We start from the raw sequence: 27247 nt of genomic DNA on the forward strand, positions 1-27247 counted from the left end.
TTATACGAAAATACTAGTAATGAATATGGTAACTATAAAATAATATGGTATATGTATTAAGTTATTTTCCAATGAACATGACTTCATAGAATAAAAAATTTGAGTTATTTAGAATCTTAAGAGATTTTTAATCAGCCAATCTAAAGATAATAAAAATTCTTTTTGAAGTAAAACATGACTAAAAGAAATACATAACTATAGAAAATATTAACAAATAAATTAGGATCTCAGAACAAGCTCAACATCTAAATAAAACAGGTCAAAAATCACTTTACTTTAGAAATCTGTATATGCAAAATACTTATCATAAGTATTTCCTTAATTTAACAAATATCCCCGGGCTCCTGAAATGTCCCAGTTAAAAATTGTAAGAAGGGAATGAAGAACTAGATAAAGTACGTACATTTTCATGGAAAATTCACATCTGAATATCTTCCAGTTAGTTTCTTGATAATGGTCGGTAGTGCCAAAATAGTTGCATGCTTTAAAAATATTCTTTAATCCAAAAATCACTAATAAAGACAGTCCTCCTAATATACTGAAGTAAAATACTATTATTTTCTAGAAAATAAACTATTTTAGAAAATTTAGGCTTTAATTATTTCATAAAACTGGTAGGATATTTTTTTCCTCCTGACCTATATACTTAAGGCTTTCCTGCATCCCTAGCTAACTTCAGGTGCCTTTCTTAGGTAGCAGTACAATGTTCCATCTTTACCTAAAATATATATTAAGGACTTCTTTTATGGCTTTGTTTTGGGACCACACCCAGCTCCAAAGTTTTTCCTGGTTCTGTGCTCAGGGATGACACCTGGCGATGCCCAGGGACCTATATGATGTGCCAGGGAAAAAGACAGGATCAGCCTTATGCAAGACTAAAACTCTACCTGCTGTCCCATCTCTCTGTCCAGATATTAAGACCTCTTACACTGCTTACTGCATTATCCATCAACATGTCAGTGAATGGCAATTTGAGTTTATGGTAATAATAGGATACTCTGGACAAGCATTAACAAATTGCTTTCATTGAGTTAAGCTATAAAAGCAGTATTTTTTTAAATTAGGTTACCAATACTATATAACAATGCTAGTTAACAATACTATATAAATTCAAGAATATAGCTTCACATCTGTATATGCATACAGGACTCCCCAAAGTTAAAAAAGGAATGACCCTAGATCTATGGATATGAACCACCAACCATCAACAAAGTTCCAGTGGCATCCCTCTATCAAAAAGAATCCCTCATCCTTTCCTTTATTTATCCTCTCATAGCCATGGGAGTTGAATCTAGGAGTTAGCAGTGTTGGATTTTGCAGCTCACTGAACTTAGTTATTTACATCCCACAATTGTAAAACCGCCTAGTAACTATCACTTGCTTCTTCACTTATTTCACTTAGCATAATCACTTCAAGTTCCATCCATTTTGTCCCAAGACGCAGAATCAAATCAACCCTTCACAAATTTAAAGAAGATATATAAATTACATTAGAGAAAAATGAAGTGATCCTAGGCCAATGTTTGTACATTGATTTATAAGTATTAATATAAGCTAATGACTGAAGGCCAGGAAATATACCTCAAAGGGCTAATGTACATTGTCTCAATGTGGGAACCCTGCAGTTGTTCTCTGCATCACATACATGGCTTCCTGAGTACCACCAAGAGAAATCCAGTAAGCAGCCACTAAGCACTATGGAATGTCGCCCAAATCTCTCCTCACATTTATGTAGAAAAATAAAAACAAAAAACTTAAACACTAAATCTGAGACATTTAATGAAGAAGCTAGAAAAAAATAATCAGAAATATTTGGGTTACAATCTGTCCTAGATTATCTAAGCTATGTCATGTGGAGAAGAAGGATTTAGACAAAGGTCTTCAACTATAATGACATGAATGACAGTGTCATATGTATTTCAACATGCACTTGGCTCTTTTAGTCTGATTCCAATAATATTAATTATATAATTACCCCGTTTTGTTCAGATCCCTTACTCATATATGGTAATTCATAAAAATAAAGAATTTTTGTGAGCTGGTCTTGGTCTGGCCAAGAGTGAGCAAGGGGCTAGAGAGAGAGTACAGCTGGTAAGGTGCTTGCCTTATGCACAGTGAACCTGGGTTCAATCCCTGCACCACATAATGGTGCCCTGAGCCCACTAGAAGTGACCCATGAACAGAAAGCCAAGAATAAGCATGAGCCCCTGTAGGATGACATTACTTTGTCCTTTCCCTCCTTGCCACAAATAGCTTGTCCCGGTTTTCCCTGGAGTTTAGGCTTACCCCAGTCACACCCATCAAGGTGTTCCCGAATCTCTCTCATCCCTTTGTTTAGCTATAATCACTTTTCCATGCTCTCTTCCCAAAAGAGTTAATCCTCGGCTTTCCCTTAATCTGACTCTGCTAATTTGCAAGGTCAGACCTTCCTAGGATACTGAGTTTATATTATATAAGTTAATATTGCCTTTCTCCTCTTCTTGTGCCTTTTGAATAATTTACTTTAAAGCTATGTCTGTTTTGTATAGACACAAGAAGACAATATTATGTTTTTATAACTTGGGAATTAATTGGCCTCGAATATTATTCCCTCCCGGGCATCTGCTTTCTCCACTTAAGCCTCAGTTGCCCTCAGTTCCTAGCACCCCAAAGCAGGGTCCCCGACGTGGGATGAGAAGGACCCAGGGCAAGCGGTGAGTTATGTGCTACCCTGGCATCGAGATGGGCCTGGCCAAAGTGCCTAATGCTTAACTATAAGTTAAGAGCTTGATCATGGACAAATGCTGTCATGATCCAATAGTAATTATGAGACTAGGACCCTGTCAGGGATAGGAAAAACTGATCTGGCCTGAGCACTGTAGTCTGAGATTGAGATGGCCCCAGGAGAGCAATTCTATAAGCTTTAATGCATCTCTTATTGTGTCCATACAAAATAATTAATATTATGAATTCTTATATGTTTGCTGGCTGAGGAGAAGAGAAACACATTCATGGGACTCTGCCCTTGGGTGGATCCTCCTGCTGAAAGAGAATTAAGTCCTAGGAGAAGCATCCCCTAAGGGAAAGGACCTTACCCTATTGATGGTGACCACACCTATGTGTATGCCCCAACCCCCTCATGCTGTGGAGATTTAACTAGGCTGTAAGAGTGGGTTGGGGGGCCAGATCCACAGGGGCGAGATACACGGGGGCCAGATCCACGGGGGCCAGATCCAGAGATCCTGAGAGAGACCGAGAGCCGGGTGAGAAGCAGTGAGAGAGAAAGAAATAAACTGATTGAGCAACCAGTCTGGCCTTCTTCCTTCCGTCGCCTGCCCTTGACTGATGGCGCACACAGCGGTTCCGGGAGACAGAACGCGGGCGGTGAGACAGAGCCGCCCGGAGAGCCCGTGAGTGCGCTCGCCCCTCGGCGGGCATTAGTTTTTTACAAGCCCCCAAAACCAACTATAAAAATGGGGGTAGGGAGAAAAAGTGATCCAGACCCTACAACAGTTGGCTGAGAACTAGGTTTCATTCGTATTCCAGGTATACATATAACTCAGCATGTTAATTTTTTAAGTATCAATTTTTTAAACCTGCTTATGTGAGTCAATCCTGAGGTACAGATCACACTAAGTGTGCTGTCGAGCACGCTTCAGAATTGGAAGGCTGAGAGTCACATAAGGGAATGCCACCTGTGGAAACTTATCAAAGAAAATGATTTTATCATTGTGCACTTTTAAAGTTTTACACCTTTGAAGAATTCAAAGGTATCAAAACAAAAGATACAATTCATTAATCTATAGTTAATATTAATCATAACTATAGAATATTTAAATACAAGAAGATTAACAATATTTTAAAAACTATGAATCCATTTGTAACCTGAAAGTTAATATTCTTCTTTATAGAAAGCCTTAACATAGTTTTTGGTGCCCGAACACCAATATATCAACCAAAGTAAGTGCTTAATAAATGTTTGTTAGATCAATGACTGGAAGATGAAAAATACCTCTCTAGAGAGTTCTGAAACTCTACACAGAAGAAATTTCAGAAGAAGCATTTCCATCATTATCATTTATTTGGAATGCATTTATTCCTCTAGTAATCAGAAGTCACATTTTAAAGGTGGTGTTCTACAGAAAGTATCTTGAAGCAATAATATGGTGATTAAAATATATTCTATGCATTTATTATTAAGTATTAGTACCCAAAGGGGCCATATAATAAACTTTAAGTTTAAAATTATATATGAGAACAATTTCAAAAACAATATGCATGTATGTGCATATATATGTATTTGCATACATATATACTACTCATATATTTTAAACATATAATATATTTATAAAGAGAAGTATTTCAGAATAGAAGAAAATTACTGCACAGGCACATATAGAAAACATTAGCTGCTGGGGCTGGAGCAATAGCACAGCGGGTAGGGCGTTTGCCTTGCACGCGGCCGACCCGGGTTCAAATCCCAGCATCCCATATGGTCCCCTGAGCACCGCCAGGGGTGATTCCTGAGTGCATGAGCCGGGAGTGACCCCTGTGAATCGTCGGGTGTGACCCAAAAAGCAAAAAAAAAAAAAAAAAAAAGCTGTTGCATTTTTAAATATTTGAAATAAATACATAAAAGTTATGACTTTTACCAAAAATATTTAAAAAGAAAGGTTTGCATATTTTACTAAAAATCAGTGAGTCAATCACATCAATAAATCTAACTTCTGAGACTAGCATAAAAGGACTCTATTATATTATAAGCAAGAATAGTTCATTAAAATGCGTTATCATACATTTCAATATAGAATTTTCCTGTAATGGAGCAACAGGGGAAATTGATCGACTGTGAGAATTACTTCAGAAAGAACTTTTTAAGAGACACTAACCTACTGTCAAAGTAATACAGGAGCAAAGTAACCAAACCACAGGCTACATATTAGATTTCACTAATGAGGAAAAATTCACACTTTAGTCTAATCTATTCACCTACTTATTCTTATCCTCACACAAATTCCAAAAATGTTTCAAACTCTAGAAACCAAAATTAAATGAAACTAAATCTTTTCCTGGAAATATGCATCAGTATTTATTATCTTTCCTGGTGGAACTACCGCCATTTACTCAATAATTCAGTGAACCTCTCCTTAACCCTACAGTCCAAACCTTGCTGATTAAAACCCTTACATATTCTCCTAACCCTTTTCTTTCTTCTCATTCCCCATTCTCACTAGTCTCAGAACTCCCCACTCAGTCTTTGCTACAGCCTTTAAAAAATCATTCTGACTCTGGACTGGTCCCCATCCAGAGTCTTTTTCCAGAGTGATTTATGTCAATCAAAATACTGGGCATCTACTTTGTCAAGCCCTTGGCCGCTTGGAAAATGAAGTCCAAATTTCCTCTTCTAAAAGAAATTCCATCAGCTTGCCCTGATTAATTCTCCAGAGTAATCACAAGCCTCAAATTCCTAGACTTCAAATTTATAGAAGAAATATCAATCTACTTATATTTCCCAGAACACAGCATGCTATTTTTTCAGTTCCCATTTTTAATTCATTTACTGAAAAAGCCTCCGCTTGTCTACAAAGTTTTATTTATTTAATAAGTCCCAGTTCAAGAAGTCTCTCTCTAAGAAATCTCCCTGAACTGCTACCACTCATTGCCTATAACAATCAGAAGAGGGAGCATATTAGTATATTGTCCAGGTTAGGTGTTTCTTTAAGAGAAGAGTGTGAGCTCTGAAAGTGACAGTGTACTGTTCATTTTGGATTCATCTAACAATTTCCTAGCACAGGAAATAGCCTAGAAATATGGGGCTGGAGCGATAGCACAGCGAGAAGGTGTTTGCCTTGCATTGCACGTGGCCGACCCGAGTTTGATCCCCAGCATCCCATATGATCCCCCGAGTACCACCAGGAGTAACTCCTGAGTGCAGAGCCAGGAGTATCCCCTGTGCATCACCAGGTGTGACCCAAAGAGAAAAAAAAAAGAAAGAAATAGCCTAGAAATAGTAGCTGAATCAATCACTTAGGATGATAAAGATGAGAAAAACAATAATAATTATATTTTATACTTCAAATTTTTAAACATTTGTGTATCCTCAAAATGCACATCTGGTATCAATCAGACCTACAATTTAATTAGGTATCATCAAATGAAAATGTATGGTACAGACTGGAGTGATACCACAGCGGGTAGGACATTTGTCTTGCACGTGGCAGACCCGGGTTCGATTCCTCTGTCCCTCTCAGAGAGCCCAGCAAGCTACCGAGATATCCTGCCACACTGCAGAGGCTGGCAAAATACCCATGGCGTATTTGATATGCCAAAATCAGTAACAAGTCTCACAATGGAGACACTCCTGGTGCCCGCTTGAGCAAATTGATGAACAACGTGACCACAGTGCTACAGTGCAGTGCTACTAATCAAAGTAAAAAATTACATGAAATTTTAGATGTCAGCATTTGAAGAACAATTAATTCAATAAGTAGGTAGGGTGCCCTACTAAGAGGATTTTGGGAGCAAACGAAATAGCTCCAAGTATAGTGTGCATGTTCCACTTTCCATGCCGGAAGCCTGGGTTCAATCTCTGCAGCACAATTCCTGGAGCACTATCAGAGAGTGACCCCACAAGTACGAAGCCAGCAAGCCCCTGCCCTCACCAACCTTCAATGTGTTCAAAAGGCAAAATTCATAAGATAAAATAAAATACACATTTTTAAATATTCTTAATGACCACTATCTTAGGAACATCAACAATATGCAATAATTTTCTTAATGTACAACCAAAACCCTTAGACTGTGCTCAAGAACAGCAGCACTCCATTAAAAACAACAACAACAACTTATTTCTAACATATGGATAGGTCAATCCAACTTCTTTCTTAACCAAAATCTTATAGAAGCTCTGAATAAAAATGGGATTTTTATTTATTTAAATACTACCCTAAATCATTTTTTAAATCCCAGTATCTGTTCCATCAGTTCATGTAGTAAAGAGAAAAAATAAATAAATCTTAAATCTCAAACAGATCTGGATTAGAACAAAAACCTTTTCTTAAACATGAGTCATGGGTAGACATAGTGACTTGACTACACTGAGTGAAAGCAACAATGCTTATTTACTGGATACTACCATGTGCCAGGAACTGTGCTAAGCACTTTTGCATATATTGCCCCATTTGAACCTCACAACTGTCCACTGAGGTAGGAATTGCTAACCATATTCTACAGATAAGCTCAGAGACATGAAGTAACATGCTTAAGAGCACATAGCAAGTTAGTGGCAAAGCAAGTATTCTATCATAAGCCTATATAACTTAGAGCCTATATACAGGCACTGATAATCTATTGCTTCTGAGTCTTCATTTTCTCGAGTATATTATGAAATGGAACAACCAACAGCTTCACAGAGTTGTTTAGACCCAATGAAATAAATAGCATAGATGCATATGGCAATCATGCTGGATAGCTTATGAATCTTCAACAAATAATGCCCTTTCCTACTCTCCCTCCAGTGGTGATTACATTAATAGTAAGGGAAATAATTCCAAAATAATCTTCCACCTATCTCAAAGCATAGAGTTTCTATCTTGATTAATTCACAAAAAAGAAATTACCACCAGATCAGCAGATATATTTGATATATACGAACATGGGGGGGGGGGAGGAGAAAGCAAAGGAAAGCAATACACTCAACCTGATTTTAAAAATGTAATCCTGCCAAAGTAGTGATGAGAGCATAAGATCCAAATATTACAATCTTACTATACTCTCAGAGTTACGAGAGAAGAGCACTGGACCCAGCATTTTCATTTTATTACAGCTGGAAGGAAGACTCTCACAGAACCTAACCAAACATTGCACTTTAAAAAAAAATACATTTCTATCCAGTGTTTGCTTATTTGGGGAACACACCGGCTGTGCTCAAGGCTTACTCCGGGCTCTGCATTTAGGGGTGACTCCTGGCCCGGCTCAGGGGAGCTATATGTGGTTCCAGGGATCGAACCCAGATCTTTTACATGCAAGTGCCTTACTAGCTGTACGATAGCCACGGCCCTAAAAATGTTTTTCCAGTAAGAATAACTAATTTAGCAGAGGCAATAAGGATAACACTTCTAGAGTAAACTGTTTTTGTTTCTCAGAACAGACCTTTGTCCTTATCATGAATTAACCTAAAAAAGAGAAATTGGATGCAAGGAAAAAAAATAAAGCATTTTTTGCTGTGAATTCCCTATACGTACACCTCACCTTCCCTTTCGCCCCATAATTTTTGTTCTGCCATAGTCAAAACACTTTGAGAGTTATAAAGAAATCAAATCAACCATTAGTTTTCCTTTTAAATTTCCTACCATGTAAAAGCTAAACATAAGGTATGTTGGATATATACACAAACTAAAGTGCTATAAATCAAAAGAGTGTTTTTATATCAAACCCATCTGGTGTTAGATAAGGGTGTGTCTCATGGAAAACCAACCAAGGATGACTGCCGGGCGAAGCTATAGATGACAACCTGACAATACAAGAAGCTGGAGTGTCCCATAGTAAGCTGTGTTTTTAAAACTTCATGAAGTATCAGCCTAACAAGATTCTCTGATATCACTCCACCCTGATAGCAGCCTTTTCTAAATCTGAAATACTCTTGACTATAATTTGAGTAGGTCAGGATTGCATATGGATATGGAAGTTACCCTAAGATAATGACATTAAAAAGTCCCATCAGTTAGGTGATCTAACTAACCTACAAGGTAATAACACAGTTTTATCCCCCAATCATGACAATTTCATCCTTCTCCTACGGGACTTAAGGGGCTAACTGATTTCTCCAGACCTTCAATTCCACACAGGAAAAATGTAAATCATAACATACTTCATCTTTACTGGGTTCTAAAATTGGAAACAGGGTAAGGGAAAAAAAAAATGAATGTGAAGCACTCTGAAAGGAATAAACTAGATTCCCTGACCTGATTATTGGTCAGAGTCTTGTAAAACTAGAATTACTACTTCTTCCAATTCCATACATGCCACCTGGCTATCAAACTGACTGATGAATAGAACTGACTACGAAGGTTATCCATGTAAAGGTTTAAAAGTAATAGAAATGAAACTTATATCACAATACATAGTTAAATTTAGAGATCTCCGGAGAAAAGATGCGCACGCGCGCGCGCGCGCGCGTGTGTGTGTGTGTGTGTGTGTGTGTGTGTGTGTTTATAAAAGGCATTTTGAAAACAAAATAGAAAAGCGAAATTAACTACCATTTTGGAGACTCAAAATGTTTGCAAAACAGCAGCAGCTATAGCCCTGTTGAAAAACCAAGGCTGAAGTAACTAAACAAGGAGTGGAAATGAGCTAACCCAGAAAGAGACGAAATCACAAAGTAAGTCTCATCGATGGGCCGAAATACAATATGGATTATTTTTATATTGTTCTGTCTGAGTTGTCTGTCTCAGATTCTTAACTTCCAGATTCTATTTTTAAAATCACTTAACACTGTGTATTTCCAGTAGCCATCAAGAAATATACTGTCATTCCTGACACCGAAGATTGTCAGCAGACTCAATATGTACACTAATGATCTCAGGCAACAATGCCCATCTTCTTATCAAAGAAATCCTTATTACAGAAGAAAAATAGGTCTAAAACTCTCCAAGAAAATTCATTTTAACACACTGTAATCATTATAAAATGGTAAGATCATGAATACCTCTTACTTCTTTTAAAGATTATCTTACATGCTCAATTTTAAAACCAAAAATTGTCAGGCATTATAACATTTTCAGTTCTCTCCCGAATCATCAATGTACCCTTCCAGCACTGTCAGACTATGATAGCTGCCGTCATTATTTTTTATAAGATTGCTGGCAGCAACTTGTACAGATACCCTTCATCTTAGAATAGTTATCAAATGAACTAAACAAATGACTAGGACTTTAGATTGAAACTGACCACTTTCCAATAGCCAAAGAAAATGGGTTAACACATCTTCATTGCCTCTATGTCGGTTATCTTTGATAAATCAATGGCCTTCACTGGTATTTTCTAAGCTTTTTAAAAATAACTTTACTCCCCTTACACACAAACTCCTGTCCTCTCCGTACTGTTTTTGAACACAAACTTATTCTAGCAAAGGTTTTCACATCAACTTTTACGTTTAACGCTTTCTATGAAAACTGAAGCTCTATCTTTGGAAGCTACTCTTTTTCAGGAGTATATCTGAAGATATAAAATAATGTACAAAATGTCTCTCTCCCTCCCTTTCTCCCTCTTTCTCTCTTCTCTCTCTCTTCTCTGCTCTCTCTCTCTCTCCCTCTCTCTCTCTCTCTCCCTCCTTCCCTCCCTCCCTCCCTCTCTCCCTGCCTCCCTCCCTCAAAGTAATCATTCCAAGTCGCAGAAAATGTCTGAGTAACATATTCTAGGTGTCCTGTTCTAATAGACAAGAGTCCCTCTCTACCAGTATTGGCTTTGACTATCTGAAACACTGGTCTTCTCCTAGATCTAACAAGAGGAAAAATGGGTATCTTCTGCAACTAACACCTAAGTGGGTAACCTAGATACTGTAAATAGAGGCTACATAAAGGATGCAACAGACAGTCCTGAAGTAAGAGCCAAAATAGTTAACCTGGAATTCTTTGAAAAAGAATACAGAAATATGCACAGCTTAACCAAAACTTTACCAACAGGGAACTGTCATTGGCTAGTAAGTTGGAAAAAAAATGACACTTATACTAAACATAATTTATTTGCCATTGGGTGGGGACAACAAAAGACTCAACTGTATTTTGCAAACTTCTTATTTGTCCACATTGATCATGATTCCTTTCTGTAAGGTTTAGTTTGAATAAACGGGTGGCTGTCTTTTTGCAAAAGCAAGTACTTGCAAAACCAAACCAAATTTACCGAAGAAGGGAATCAATGAATCAATTTAAAAGCATTTTCCTGCTATCTTAGTGGTAGTTAAGGAATGATATAAAGTCTCTGATTAGCTGCTATTATTTACTCCATATTGTCAATTTTCTAAAGCCAATAGTTAAATACAGTATTATTCTAGTTCCACTCTCTGAATTTACAAGAAAATTACCAGAGAAATAAAAATTTAGTCTACCATTGAACCAGAAACATTAACGTGTAAAAACTTGTATTTCTTATATAGTAGTAGTAGTAGTATAACTTTCATCAAGTTTCTAGCCAAGTAGAAAAAACAAAAAAGCAATAAAATCCATTATTGATTAGCACTATGCTTTCATATATATCCACTATTTTTTCTCTAAAGGATGAAAAAATTTCATAGAAAGCTTTTTAAAAATAATCTTCCTAAGTGCTTCCCATTAATACAAAAGGAAAAATAAAACCTTTCAGATCAGTAAATTTATACTGGTCAATAAAAAAAAATTTAAATAGCTAGAATCACTTGTCAATGAATTGCAATAATGTACATGTCCTTATAATTTGTAAGTCTTTACTACTAAGAAAGCTAGTAAGTTTATAATAACCCTAAGTTTTTCCTACAGAAGCGAAGCAAAAAAGAAAATGTGCTCTCTCCATATAATCAGTGTTAACTCAAGACCATGTTCATAACTCAGTAGATAATTCAGTTTTTGGTATTTTTAGTTATCTAAAAATTTAAAAAAAATGTTTTTCCTTTACCTATTACCCTAATAGAAATTAAATCATATTTACGCAAATGTTATTTCTATATAAAAAAAACAACACATACCAAAACCATAAGGTTAACACAAGATTCAAAGTTACATTTTAGATAAGAATGAGTTTGAATGCTGAGTCTAAAACTGACAATATATTATAACTAAGAGGAATGAAATGATATTGCTAATAAAGTATTTTGTCTTCTGTACTGACTATATTTAAACTATTCTTTCTGTTCCCAAAAAAAAAAAAACAATCTCTACTATGTCAACAAATGACCCTTTATCATAGTATTCAAAACTGTCTATACCCACAAATTCAAAACATCCCTCTACATTGCTATACTCTCTAAAACACAATGCTTTCGTTTTGCTAAAGAAATAACAATGAAATGAGGTTCACAAAATTTCAGTGATACTTTCCTCTCCAATGCCTTGACAGTGAAAATTTGACAAGTCAAAAATAAATATATAAATAAATAAATAAACAAGTAAGAAAAACTACAATCCAACCACTGGTGAGTTAGCTTTGAAACCAGGCAATAACATTTTTTTAAATTGGGGTTTTTTTCACTATAAATCCTTTAGAAGTGACACGTTCCATAAATATATAAATGTATATATATTTGTGAAATAAATATATATACATATATTTATCCAACAACATATATCCAATAACATAACTAGTCATAAACCTGGCAAGTCAAAACAATAACCAGCAAAGCCTCACATTTCTTACCTGATACAGGTAAGCACCAGCTCCCAAATGCCACCTTGGGATAGTTCAGACTAGTGAGCAGGCTCATGCTTTATGGCACTAGTACGAACAGGAATAAAATCTGTGGCGTTCTTTCTTTAGCAAAATCTATAGCAGCAGCTACACCACAATGCAAGAGGACCCCACAGACCTAACAAATTCAAGTCTGTCACTAGAGATATTGGTGTTGGGGGGGGAGTAAGAGAGTAACAATGAAGACTTACTGCTTGTCATGTGACTCGGTGAGACATGCTGTCCATTGGGTGTGCTTGAGGTAAGGTCAATGGCCACACTGGCGTGCTCCCTTTCAGGTGAAAGCTCATTGTCACCTGTGTTCACAAAATAAAATCTTTTGGTTCTCTGCTCATTGTCACATGAAATCTAATTACCAACTTTGCTTCCTACATGCAGTGACATGCACAGTGTTGAAATTTTAATGTAATACATTTTCCCTTAAAAGAAATGATAAGGAAGTATCATTTAGAAATAGATAGTAATTGAATGAAATGACGAAAAGTCACAAAGCAGTCCAGGTAATAAAAAAAAAGTTACAAAATTTCATTATTGCAATAATCTTAAACTGTAAAATAAAAGGAACTACCTCCAAAGAGTCTTTTTGTTGAAAGAAGTAAGTTTTCTCCAGCAGTTAAGCATAAAGTATCTATAACCAGCATTCTCCAAAGGGCTTATTATCATAAGTTGGAGGCGTAAAGGAGAACCGGCTACAAAAGTCAACTTACAGAACTAATTCTTTCACAAAGTGCTCAAAATACACAATTACAGAGTGGTAAATATTTAGCAAACACTATTAAGTCAAGTAACTTTACCTATTCTCAACTTTAAAGTAAATCTTTAAAAAAAAAAATAAGTAGGAAAGTATTGATTTGTTAAGCTATTATTGAATTAAAAAATCCTTCATTATCTTATTTCACATCTGCGCTGTCACTTTCTTAAAATCATTTAAAGGTAAAATAGTGCACCAATAGAAATTAAAACGTAATTCTCAATGAAGCCTTATAACTCAGATCTTAACACAGAGTTCTTCTGTAATTTTATTACCAAGAACAAATGAAGGAAGAAAAAAAAAAATACTTACATGTTATATAGCCATCAATAGCCTCTGTTTCCATAGTCAAAGTGCAGTGCTGCAACATGAAAGATTGTACACTCTTAGCACAAAGATTCTTTTAAGTATCTGTCTTTAAACTCTTAACTTATTTGAAGCTCCAAGCAGTTAGCCCATGTTGCTGCTGCTGCAACTTGTGCCCAAGAAACATACTACAGTGTACTGTATGTGCTCATTTGCAAGTCACTGAACTCTTTCTGCAAATGATCTGATTCCTCCTGGAGATAGGATAGGAAAGATAAGTGTGCTGTGAGATGGGCTGTAGCAAGATAGGAATGAGTCTCTTCATCAGAATTTACTGGGCTTAGAAGAAAAAAAAAAAAAAAGAAGAAGAAGAAGAAAAAAAAGGAGTGAGGGGGTTTCTGCCTCCAGTGTGCCAGCTTTCACTGGGATTTAAGTATTTTACCATTCACTACTTCCCACAATCACACTGCAGTTTGAGCACTTCCCTAGTGTACAGATAGCTCTATTCACAATTGTTGCAAGTTGGTTCATCATGTTCTAACAGGGAGGGGGGAAGAACAAACTAACATTAAGAAAACAAAACAAAACAAAACACAAAAAACGTAGTGCCCCTGTGTGCCCCGAACGTTTCTCTAGCAGTTATCCAACTCATGGACCGGTCCTGACATTTCAGCCTACCCCGAGCACTGTGGAAGCACCTGTTCAATGTAGCCTTAGTTTCCTGCCAGACCATGATGGGAAACAAAATGCCAAACCTACTAATACATTTTGATTTCTGCAAATTTCATCAACTTGTGGCTGTCTGGAAAGGAATCACTCTCTCTTTTTTTTTTTTCCACCTAAAGTTGAGGGAATTATTTTCATGGACCAATGAGACAAAAGCGGAACTTAATTCTCAGAAATAAAAGTAAATTGTATGAGATGACACCCCCTAGCTTTGATTTCACATAATGAAAAGATCAATAAAGCTAACTGTATTCTTTGAAGGAAAGAAGTTTAAAGAATCGACATGTCCTGAGAAGATTTTTTTACTAATTTTTTTTTCCTTTGGCCCTGGTCCTTTTTGCCTTTAGTTTCAAAACTCTCACTGCACCAGCAGCTAAATTATTCACAATGAGCCATTTCTGTATTGATCGCCAAGTATATTTAGCCCTGGCTCCTGGAATTTCTCCATTACTTACTGGAAAACAGGCAGCTTCACTTCTTGTCTCCAAAACCACTTCCCTTCTCCCCCCTCCCCTCCCCTTCTTCACTACCACCCTACACACACACACACACACACACACACACACACACACACTCACACACACACTCACACACACACACACCACAAACTTTTCTTTTTTCTTATGGATAATCAGATTAAATTCCCAACTCAGTCTCTCCACATAGGACTTGCATTTCAACCTGCTGTACTGTTATCAAATTCTTTCAATTTATGGTTACATAAGGCTTTCAAGAAAGGCATCTGTAAAGTTTAAAAGGGGAACCGTCTCTTCGGATATTTTGCAAATGACTTTATCTCTCTTTTTTTTTTCCAAAAATGTCCACACTTCACACACACACATTAAAAAAGAAAGAAACGTCAGGGAGAACCGAAAGGCGTCTCTGTCCCATCAATGAAATGGTTATTAACCCTCAGAGAAGGAAAGAAAGGGAAAAAAAAAAAGAAGAAACGGAGAACGAGAAACGAAATGTACATACAAAAGAAATTGTCCTTTGATTAAAAAAGATTCATCACCATTTCCAGCTCTGCCGGGAGATCTCAGCTTCTTCTAACCCCTCAAAGAGGAGGTGACAATGTCGGGCTGAAGATAAACGGAGAGAGAGAGAAAGAAGTTTTTTGTGTTTTGCCCCTTCTCTCTTTCCCTCCCTGGCCCCTTCCACGCCAAGCCCCCTGCACAGTTCAAGGCGAGGAGGAAGGAAAAGCACTTTACAGGTGGGTCATTCCGAGCCCAAATCCAGCAAACAGATCGGCTGATAAACAAAACCAAGAAATGAGAGAGAAGGAACACCCCCCTTCTCCTCCTCCTCCTCCTCCTCCTCCTCCTCCACCTCCTCCTCCTCCTCCTCCTCCTCCACCTCCTCCTCCTCCTCTTCCTCCTCCTCCTGCTACCCCTCCCCCTCGTCCCTTTGGGATGGTCTAGTAGGAAAAGTCACTCAGGAATGGCACCACGTACTTTCAGGAAAGAGGAAAAAAAAGAGAGAGAAAGAGAGAGAGGTCAGTCAGTGCTACAGCAATGCGATTAACAAGAAGAGAAAAAACTTGATCCACCGGTTCCTTAAGAATCGACCAAAAGCTAAGACAAGAAAACTGAAAGAAAAGGGGAGGGGGGGGACAGGGGAGGGACGGTCAGGCAGAACCCAGCAAGGAACCAAGGCCAACTTCACAGGACTGTTTTCTGGCCCGTGGCAAAAAAAAAAAAAAAAAAAGGTGGGGGCGGGAGGGTGGGGGGGTTGCGATCTTAATTCCATCTCCTTCGCCCATACTAGAACCTGTCAAAGTGATTTAATTGCTGTCTTTTTTACATGGGTCATACCAGGTTGGAATTTTTTTTTTTTTTTACCCTTAATTCCAGCAGGATCTTTTCGATCTGGACAGCTGCAATTTATGCCAGGCTACCCAATCTTTCTTGGAATTCAAGTTAAAACAAAGCAAAACAAGTCTCAATCCATGACAGCTACAGAGCTCCAGCGATGAGAACTGATTCATCAATTACCACCATCCGAGAAACAGATAACCAAGAGGGGACGGATACATTAAGGCAGAGGACAGCATCTTCACCCCGAGACTCTCTGAGCGTCCCCTACAGAAAGCATTACCCTAATCATACACCGCAATCCATCCCTCCCAGAAGGGGGAAAAAAAATGTTACATATAGATATATATGTATGTATCTCTACTATCATTACGGGTTAACAGCAACAAGTCATTTGATCACATCACAGTGCAAAAAAACGAGATGCTATATCATCACACTTAACTTTGAAAACACTCCCCCCCACACCACACACACACACACACACACACACACCACACACCTTTGCAAATAAGAGACACATATTTATAGATCATCAAGGAATCAGAAGACATCATAAAACAAGAGCTGCTCTTCCCCACGCCGAAGCCAAGCGGAGATTTACCTCAGCCGTGCATGCAGTAAAATAATCCCATCACCCTTTTGTTTGTGTTTACTGTTAGTGTAGCCTCTCTCTCTCTCTTTCTCATCTCTCTGTCTCTCGCTCGCTTGCTTGCTTTCCCTTTTCTTTTTTTTTTTTTTCCCTGTGCCTAATAACGTGTGTTTGTGCACTGCAGTGGGTGGTGGAAACTAAGGCAGTGGAGCTGGAGCTACGGGTAATCCTGTTTTTACTTCCTCCATCTTCAGCGAGGAGCAGGGTTAGCCCGGGACAGCTGGTCAAACCCCGAGAAACCGATCCGCCGCCGCCGCCGCCGCCGCCGCGGGAGCCCGGGCACATCTCCCCCTCGGGCCGGGCTCGCGCAGACGCCCGCGGGCGGAGGGCGGGCGGCGGCGGCGGCGGCGGCGGCGGGCGGCAGGGCCCGGGGCGCCAGCGGCCGGGCGTGCGCGCGCGCGCGCGTCTGTTTGTGTGTGTGTGCGCGCGCGCGTCTTTGTGTGCGCGCGCGCGTGTCCTGTGTCTATATGTGTGGGGGGGGGCGGGAGCTGCGGGGAATGGAGCTGAGACGCGAGGACGCGCGTGATGTGTGTGTGAGTGTGTGTGTGTGTGTGTGTGTGTGTGTGTGTGTGTGTGCGCGCGCGCGCGCGGGCACGCGGAGGCGCGGGTGCGCGGGGTTGCGCGCGGGGCCCGCTCGGCGCGCTCGGCAATCGATTACAGGACAAGTGCGGCCCCGGCGGCGGCGGCGGCGGCGGCGGCTCCGCGACGCGCGCCCTCTTTTCCCCCTCCGCGACCACCCGCGCGCCCGGCTCCGCGCCGCGCCCCCGCCCCCCCACGCCCCCGCCCCCACCCCCACCCTCTCCCTCCCACCTCCACCCCCGCCCCGGTGTCGGTCGGGGCAGGCGGACCCCGCCCTCCCGAAAGGGGAACCAGGTAACCCGTTTCCGAGAGTTGCACCCCCCGCCGCCCCCCCAGCCCCCGAGCTACTCCCGCCCATCGTCTGTCCCCCACCCCCCCCGCACCCCAGCGCCGTCCTAATAAAGCTCACGTTTTCTGCAGGCTGGGGTGGAAGGATGGGAACGGCGAGGGGCGGTGCATGGCGGCGCCGCTGAAGTTTAAGTCTTTGCAACTGGGAGCGGCGGGGGAGGCCGGGAGCCCCGGGAGGAGCGGGACGGCGGCGGGGCAGGCGGGCGGGCGGGCGGCCGCCGCGGCGCTCCCGGGCTCGGCGTCCAGGCCGGAGTCGGGGTGTGTGCGCGCGGACCCACCCACTCGGGCTTCGCAATAAAAAAAAAAAAAAAACGGTGAAGAAAAAAAAAAAAAACGTTTCCCCGAGCGGCACCCCCGCTCGCTCGCTCCGGACTGGAATCAGGACACCCGAGTCTTCGGGAGCCGCGGGCGGGCGCGGGAGGCTCGGGCGCTCGGGGAAGCGCCACTCTTCCTGATTTTGAAAGTGCTTCCCAGTGCAAGTTGCAGAGGCGAGGGTTGCTTTGGCTTTTTTGTTTTTTCCTAAATCTCCCCCTCTTCCCCCACCCCCCCCCCCCGCGCCGGTGCCACCTCCTCCCGAGTGCTAGGAATGTGGAGGGGGGTGGGGGAGAGGGATGGTTCCAAAAAGTTAGTCGGACCACGTTGCCCCCTCGATCGGATCGAGGAGTCTCCGCAGAAGATTTTTTGAATGTGTGAATCACTTGTGTATGGATCGTCGTGAGAGAAATAACTGAGCGTGCTTTCCAGAAATAGTAGCAGTTAGCATCTTTCTGGACCACATTTGCAGAAAAGGGGAATTGAGAAGTCTATAATTAAAGGGAAAAGGAAAATGAAAGGAGCGGAAAAGACTGAACTTGGTGTAGTCTGGATGGCTGAAGTTTGAAAACACATGAAATTATCGGGACAGCCAAACATCCTTGCTGAGAAACTATCACAGACCGTGAAAACATATATATATGTATATATATATATATATGTGTGTGTGTGTGTGTGTATGTATGTATGTATATATATATATATATATATACAGCTCAAAGTTTAAAGATTAGGAGCGGGCACTATGACCCTCATTTTAAGAATCCTCTATATAGTTGCCTTGGGGGTTGAGGCTGTTTTGTGTTACCTTTTTTCCTTAAGCCCGCTTCCCTCCTCGCCCTCCGGGCTGAGAAAAGATACATTTGAAATAAAAAAACAACCATATCTTAAGCACCATTCTGGGAAACTTTGGATAAAGTTCCTAGAATCTTATGTGGGCAGGAATTCATTGCTAAATGCACACGCAATAATAGGAACTGAAAATTTGATGATGCGATTTGAGTTGTTTACATATACTCACTTTATCGCGTGAATGTCCTGTCAATAGGCACATCTGAAAGTAATTTTTCAGGAATGCTATTTGGGAAATACTAATCGCAGAACTTCATAAAACCCTTCCAATCCCATTGGATGGCAAGTTTATCATCATAAGTGTTTAGAAAATTGGATGTTCATTATTTGTCAATATCCAGGATACTGCTGCTTTAAATTGCCACCACCACCACCCCCAAAGCTTTGCCTGATTGTGTAAAATTGTCCCAGTCCTTAACAAGATTAATTAAAAGCATTTTCAAAATTAGCATATATAGTTAAAATAATTGGATTCTTCAACAGAAGAGGATACGCCTTAAGGAAGCCTCAAGGATTCATCCTCAAGTCCCCCCCTTACCCCAGAACTTCCTCTTGAGGTAGTCCTTGCCTGCGGCTGGTTCTAGCTCTATTTTATCTATCCCTGTAACTTTCATTAGCTCTTTAGCCACCAGAGGCACATTCTCTCCCTCTAGTGGCCAATAGTTCCGACACTGCATTCCTGTGACCTTGTCTCCCCAATAGTGGGGGGAGACGGGGACTGGTGACAATGAATGGATGTCACAGCTTAGAGTGTCAAACAGCTCATGATCAGTGGTGTTCATTAGGCCACTTAGAGAAAAGTTTCCCTCGTCTTCGCGTTCTATTTCCCTGTGCCCCTTTCTCATTTGCAGATCGTGGTATGTCCAATTCAAAGAAAGATTGTTCATGTACTGAAATTAAGCATTCTCTTTTATCCTCTGCTGTGGAGTATTCCTGCTGTGAAATTCAATGAATTCTACTTAGGGGAAGGAGACTGTTTAAATTGTAGGAATTTACTTTTGTCACAATCTCTCTCTCTCTCTTTCTCTCTCTCTCTGAAGACTCTCTTTCATCTTTGGTCATAACTACATTTTATACACACTTTTAAAGTACATATACAGCTAGATTATACTTTTAAAAAATACTGCCTGAGAAGTACAGTGCCTTAACTGTATCAAGTCGGGAAACTTTTCACTTTGGTGAAGACACATACCACCTTTACTATTTTCCACGGGTTCTCCTCATCCTGTCTGTACCATCCTAACACATTTTACGTTTTTTATTTATACGATTTAAATTTTTATTATTTTTTATTTATTTTATTTTTATTTTATTAATTTATAAAAATTAATTTTTTATAAATTAATTTATTTTTTATTTTTTAATTATACAACTTAATTTTTTTAATTCAGTGTTTTCAAAGAAAATATGTCTTATCCACTAGAATGGTATTTTTTTGTTTGTTTGAGAGGGGGCCCTACCTGGTGATGCTCAGGGCTTACTCCTGACCCTGCACTAAGGAATTACTTGTGGCTGTGGTTTGGGGACCGTATGGTTTGACTGACCAAACCTGTCTGCCTCATGTGAGGCAAGCATCCTACGCACTGCACTATTTCTTCAGCCCCTGATGTCATATTTTTAAGGGCAAGGATGATATGTGAATTGTGAACAACTGTATTGTTTTGTTTTTCAGAATTCACAGTGTTTGACATGATTTGATTCTCAGTAAACATTTACTGAGTGGATAAATATGGAGCTAATAACATACCTAATTTCCATGTGTTATGCTCTGTTTTGATGGTGTAAAAGGTAAGACTTAAAGGTGCTTTCTAATGGCACATAGAACTTGGTTAAATCTCGGTTTGTCAATTATAAATATTCACAATAGGTTAGATCTGGCTTATGGTTTGTTTGAAAAATGTAGATCCTTCACTAGATACTATAAATTTTGCAGTTATAATTAATAAAATTGATTAAAGCTATCAAAATATAATTTGAAAGTTCATTGATGTGATTCCACTGTTCATAAGCCAATCGTTGCATATTTGTTTGTTTTGGATTGGGGGAGGGAGATCCACTCTTGATACTATGTACAGGGGTCATTCATGGTGGTACCAGGATTTTCACCTGTTCATACTTGATAATCAATGAATCAATTTGGCTATCAAGGAATGAATGCAACAAATTAAATCATATAGCCACTAAGTACAATAAGCAAAAGAAAAAAATATGAAAGCAATGCAACTAAAATCAACCCTGAATACTGGTCTTATATTCTTTGGATGATTTATTTGGGGTGGTGGTTTATCTGTTTTGGTTTTTAATCACAAGGTACCCTTTAAAAGGAATCTGAATGAAACTAGATTTTTGTTGAAAGAAATAAATTTATATCAACTGGGGGGATTGTTTTTAGCAGAGAATAGGACAATTTACACATGGAAAAGCTTTCCCACTATCAAAAATGATAGAACATAATCCATAGACTGGGTGCCCTAAAATAACTTGAATCTCTGAAAAAAAGTGCAGAGTAACAAGCACACTTTGCCAAATGTGTGAAAACTGATTATTTGTCTTATTTTTGTCCGGTGGTAGTGTTCTCTTTGAAGTCCTGTTCTCTTATTTAGTGAGGTATGGGACAATGGCATCCCTTTCTCCAAACGATCTAGATTGGCACTAAACCGAGCAAGGAGACCAGAAAATGGAACCATAATTTCAAAGAAAACACGAGAAGATATCAAATCCAGTTCAGAAGTAATGCACATGAATACTTTCCAACTTTGCCTGCCTGCCTATCATAAGGGTCTAGGGTCTGTCCAGCGCGTATGTAAGTCCCATATGGTAAGGGTCATCTTATTCTATCCACATTGAACAATAGCTTCTTTTAACAATTCATAAGATTGTCACTTTGCAATTAGAGATAGGGTCTTAAACAAATAGCTGTGTCCCTAAAACAGGTGCCATTATGTCTTAAATTCACAGATAAAATATCAGATTGCTTTTAGAGAACACATTTTGATATGAGCAGATGATAAACTATCTCTATCCCACAAGAGAATTTAAAAGTGGGAGTTAGACTAAGAGAGTGGGATGTACAGGAGTTGGCGAATAAAGATGAAAGTATGCATTTTTAAAGATGTCTTTAGAATCTGTCATAATTACTTTAAAATTCAGTTAGCGCTCACCATTTGAGCAAATGATTCCATTAAAACGTAACTATAGGAACTTCGAGTCGGGTTGTATGTACATACTTGATGTACAAAAAGAAAGTGGCACTGGGAATAAGATTCTTCTAAGAAGCCCCAAAAATGTTAAGCACAAAACATGCAATTAGGTTATTAGACTTCACAATAATGTGTTAGTTAAAAAAAAAGATTTGAATATTTGAAAACTCAACAGAGCAAATAGAAGATAACAGTAAAATGAGACTATCTCTGGGTACAGGGAGGAAAAAATGATCATTGACTTTGTAAATGGGAGATGATAATAGCACAGCCAACCTCACTGCATCACTGTAATCCCATTACTCATCGATTTACTGGACCAGGCACCAGTAACGTCTCCATTGTGAGACTTGTTGTTACTGTTCTTGGCATATGGAATACGCCACGGGTAGCTTGCCAGGCTCTGCCATGCAGGCAAGATACGCTTAGTAGCTTGCCAGGCTCTCCGAGAGGGGCAGAGGAATCGAACCCAGGTCGGTCGCATGTGAGGCGAATGCCTTACCCGCTATGCTAGACCTAAAGGTCCTCAATGGTTAATTTCTACTAGAGATATTTGTTGTTCACAGTAAGGTGGTAACAAGTAGCATCTAAAGGAAATATTAATTAAATCAGAGCCAAGAGAAATATGAACCTGTTTTTTTTATATAATGCTGTGAAAAGTTCATAGACTTACATGTCGGTAGTATATAAGAAGCTTCAGTTCTTTGTACTCCAAAATTCTTTCACAGCACAGTATAGTCTAATAGCGTATGTTTAAACAATTCTATGTATCTAGGTTAAGGAAAAGTTAAAAAAAATGTGTCTTCAACAGAAAGTGAAGGAAAGAATCCAGGGCTTAACCTGCCCTCTTTTTATAGCCTGGTAGTAGCACCCTAGGGAACTAGAAGCCTTACAGGGATAGAAATGGGGAGTCATTTTCTGTCTTGTAACTGAAAAAGGTGTATGCCATAGAACAGAGAGATGAATCAAAGAAAGGTCATCTGCAGGTAGTGAAGTCAAATGTCATCTCCCCCAATTCTTATGACTTGTGGTTTAGAGAAAGGTTATCTTAATATAAAGATTAGTGTGGCATTCTGAACTATCTCAAGGCATGACGTATGAAGACAAGAATAATACCATCAGAATCTCTCCCCCTGACAGCTATGTACATGCTTCAAGGGTACTTAAAACTCGGTAGCATAGCACAGCACATCTGGAAAAGTTCCACATTACAGACTAAGGATATTTTAACAGATTCTATAAACCATATTCTGAAACTGTCATTTGAAGATGGTTTTGAAAAGTACACCATTAAAAATACATAAATCCTTGGGGACAGAGAAAGTACAGTGGATTGGCCACCTCCCTTACACATAACTGACCTGGGGTTGATTCCCAGCACACATATGGTCCCCAGACAATACCTGGAGTAAGTCCTGAGCACCCCCAGGCCCTTAGCTCCAAGCCCCCCAAGCCACCCAACCTTAATAAAACTCTTATGCAGAATCCATAGCACTGTATATTGATGCTATAACTCACTTTGAAAAAGTTGACTTATCAGTGGGACTGGGAAACCATATACATATATTTTTTATTATATGTTTATTTTGTGCCAGACATAATTGTAAACACTTTTTTTGCAAGTACACATTCAACCCCCATAATGTTTTTTTAAAGTAATATTAGTCCCATTTTTCACAGGAAAATAATTAAACCATAGAAATATTAACTTTTCCAGGGTCTTTGAGTGTCAGTACTGAATTCATAAGTACTTGAAAGCCCATAGTAATGATTACCATCCTGTATTGACTCCCAATCATCCAAATATATCAGTCATTTCACTCTGTCACTATAGTTTTGTCCAGCTCTTTTGCTAATTTGTGATGGAATATGATATGAACATGTAACTACCAAATCAGGTGCAGTCTGTGTGTAAATATGATCCATTTGACCTCTAATATTTTAACATCAGATATTCATCTGTTACTATCTTGATTTATTCTGAATAAGTGAATAAAGTGAAGGAACCACTAAGAATGGATTAAGTCATAACCAGACTATAAGATATTGAGTAACAGTTATTGATGACAAGGAAATAAAGATAAGAACTAAGCTTCAAGTTCTGGATTACCAAGCATATTTTTGTGTTTTGATTCAAAGAGTGTCATTTCTGGTTTATTGTTCCCAGAAACATACCTCATGCTCTTTTCTTTAGACTTATTTTGCCTAAATGTCCAAGGAATGATTGACTTATGGGATGAGCTTTGTCATTTGAAATGATTTGGGTATTCTTAAGTAATATTTTGGACTTAAACACATTTTCTATTGAAATTCTTGGTTTATTTTCTACTGAAGGTCTTGGTTTATAACAAAGTTATATAGTATATAGTATAGTACAGTAAAGGTAAATTTAAACATTTTGCTATGTTCCATTAAATAAAGCTGAAGTTAAGATTTTCCTCTCATGTTTAATTTACATGTATACTTAAGTATTCTGTAGAGAAGTAAAATTGTAGTATTTTAAGTAGTGTATTTCTGTCCCAGTTAAAAGTTTGGCTAATTATAGAAGTTGCATATTCTCTCATAGTTGATATTTCTCTGAAACAAAATTTTTAACAGATATTATTATTTATGAAGGAATCTGGCTGTTGGCTTTGAGGGAACTTTGCTTTAGGACATTTTTAATAACCTACTTTAATTCAGAAAAGTTTAACAGAAATAAGAAAATAGCTAACAAATAAATTGAAAGTGAGGTTTGATATATTCATAACATATCCTTTAAAATAATATTTTCTATAAACTAGAGAATGTTAGCCAAAAAGTAGTTATGTATTTTAAAATTAATATCTTCATAATCTAATATGAATAAGAGAAGAATACCTCTCTCCCAATTCTTTAGAAATTTAGAGATCTCTTCTGTGGAGAGAGACACTGCAGGCTATAAGGTCTGGTTCCATTAGACAGAATCATATATGGAACCCCTTCATTGGTTACAAACTCAGTATTAGCAGCATTGTATTTTCACTTCCCATCTCATTTTACTATACACAGATGCTAAAACCTTAAAAATGAATTTAAGAAGTATGGTTCACTTGCAGATTTTTTTTTCTATCCACAAGTTTCACATCTACACACTGAATCAACCACAATGTCTGTAAATCCACGAATATGAAACTAGACTCAAAGTTATAAACAGATTTTCAACTGTGTGGGAGTTAGCACCCTCCTCACCTAATCTTACCATTGTCCACAAGTCAGTGGTATTTAAAAATTGGGTGGGGGGATTTTTAAATGAATGATGGTTCTAGATTGTGTACACCAATTTTATGAGTTTAGACATCTTTTTAGTCGTCTGTTCATAGAACAATAGTTTGCCAGTTTTGAACTTGAGTCTCTTTTAACACAAGGCTAATGAGCACACCTGAGGCAGAGAAGTCCACTAAACTCATGTCATCCTGCACATGACTCTTGTCATCTAGCAAGACTCTCTCTAACCCTCAACAATATCATGCACTGTTTTTTGCTTTAGACCTTCTTAAAAATCATCAGCATCAACCAAGCCAGCCTGCTTAAGGAGATGAATGAATAACAGCTGTATTTTTTTTTTTTTTTGCTTTTTGGGTCACACCGGGCATTGCACAAGGGTTACTCCTGACTCATGCACTCAGGAATTACTCGGCGGTGCTCAGGATACCATATGGGATGCTGGGAATCGAACCCTGGTTGGCCACTGGCAAGGCAAACACCCTACCCGTTGTGCTATTGCTCCAGCCCCCAATAGCAGTAATTTTAAGCAAGACTGCTTAAATGGAACCATTCATAGATATGAGTAGAAAACTAAAAGATGTGGTGCCAGGCCAATAGTAAAGTAGGCAGAGTGCCTGTCTTGCATGCAGTAAACCTTAGTTCAATCCCCGGCACCCCATATGGTCCCCCAAGCCCTACCAGGATTGAGCTCTGAACGGAAAGTTAAGAGTTACACTCTGATCACAAAAAAAAAGAAAAGAAAACTAGAAAATGTACAAAAAAGAAAGAGATTATAGAAACAAATGCCACTTGTAGTGGTGCGGCAGAAGAAATCTGAGGAGAGAAGAATAAGAAGTAAGGGAGCATGGGTTGAAGTGTAGACCAGAGATTTCCAAATTTATTGGTCTACTGCCACCCATACAAAATGACTCATCACCCCCCTGGAAATCTACATTCTTTAAATAGTCATCAGAATGCACCCCTCACTTGCACATAAACTATTACTGCCCTCCTGAATTGTTCCACAGAGTGGCGTGGGTAGCACAGTCACCCACTTTAGGAAACAGTGATGATACAGACAAAGATTTGAATGAGTTTTTAACTATAAAAAAAAGTCAGAACAGTAGCTGGAGAGAGGATATGGAGAAGATTTTGACTGTCGGTAGACTTCACCATGGCTCAGCTATAATGAGAATGTATAAAATGAAATAGATAATAGATCAAACATAGAAGAAAATTTATAAAACGCAGTCTGTGAGGATGAGGGGAAAACCTTTAGCCAAGTGAAGGAATAGTTTCAAATTAAAGAGAAAACACCCATTTGTGTTTGAGAGAAGGAAAAAGGATAGCTACCAATGCTGGTATGTCTGTTAGTTGACCTGATGGGAAGTTGAGGGTTTGAGGAAGTGATATTTACTGAGAGTAAAGGGAAAGTAGTTAGGTTGAAATCGTAAGCGTGGTTTTGTTTGATATAGTCATGAAGAATGTGAAAGAGGTTAACAAATAGGTCAAAAACTGATGGATGGAATAGAGGAACACGTTGAAGAAGGTGACCACAAAAAAAGTCAGATGCTCAATAATATATCTACAGCTGAGTTCACAGTCCAGATATGCCCTTGGGGGGGGGTGGGGGGAGGGTGGAGAACTACAAGAATAATCCAGTGCAGAAATTTTAGCAGGTGGAGACCTGGAAGTTACTGGAACAAAGGCACTGTATTGAATTAATGAAATAAAGTAATGACATTGACTAATGCTGCATAGAGGGGGATATTAGCAGATTGAGTACTAGGTGATGAGAAAAAGCGGTCTAGAGGTCTAGAGAATATGGATCCCAGTGAAGTTCAAGAATTTGTATCAGACAGATGTTAGAAGACCTGAATGTGAAGAAATCTGTGAATAGAAATTTGATGCTTCCAAATGAATAGCAAGATGTAAGATGCAAAATGAAAGTTAGAACGTCATGTTCCCAGAACCGGACCGAATGGATACCACAAAGTGTTACAGTGATTACTCCTATACAGTCAACCCCAGCTAGCACATATGGTCCCATGACCATTAATAGTGACCA

General features: G+C 38.9%; 1 protein-coding gene across 3 annotated transcripts in view; it reads right to left on the bottom strand.

Annotated features, from left to right (window-relative positions):
- IKZF2 (IKAROS family zinc finger 2) overlaps positions 1 to 17749 on the bottom strand; it is a 162011-nt gene extending 144262 nt beyond the window's left edge. Inside the window, exons 1-4 of one of the 3 annotated variants that reach the window (XM_055123067.1) lie at positions 16616 to 16935; positions 15213 to 15279; positions 13478 to 13526; positions 12606 to 12710 (exon numbers count right to left, since the gene is read on the bottom strand). In XM_055123067.1, the coding sequence (XP_054979042.1) occupies positions 12606 to 12710; positions 13478 to 13526; positions 15213 to 15215 (157 nt within the window). In that variant the 5' untranslated portion in view covers positions 15216 to 15279; positions 16616 to 16935. Of the gene's footprint in view, positions 1 to 12605; positions 12711 to 13477; positions 13527 to 15175; positions 15280 to 16615; positions 16936 to 17651 lie in introns of those variants that run through there. The other 2 variants (XM_055123068.1, XM_055123069.1) reach the window with 2 other exon arrangements.
- Between the last annotated feature and the right edge of the window lie 9498 nt (positions 17750 to 27247).

The sequence above is a fragment of the Sorex araneus genome, chromosome X (genome assembly GCF_027595985.1).
Source record: "Sorex araneus isolate mSorAra2 chromosome X, mSorAra2.pri, whole genome shotgun sequence".
NCBI lineage: Eukaryota > Metazoa > Chordata > Mammalia > Eulipotyphla > Soricidae > Sorex > Sorex araneus.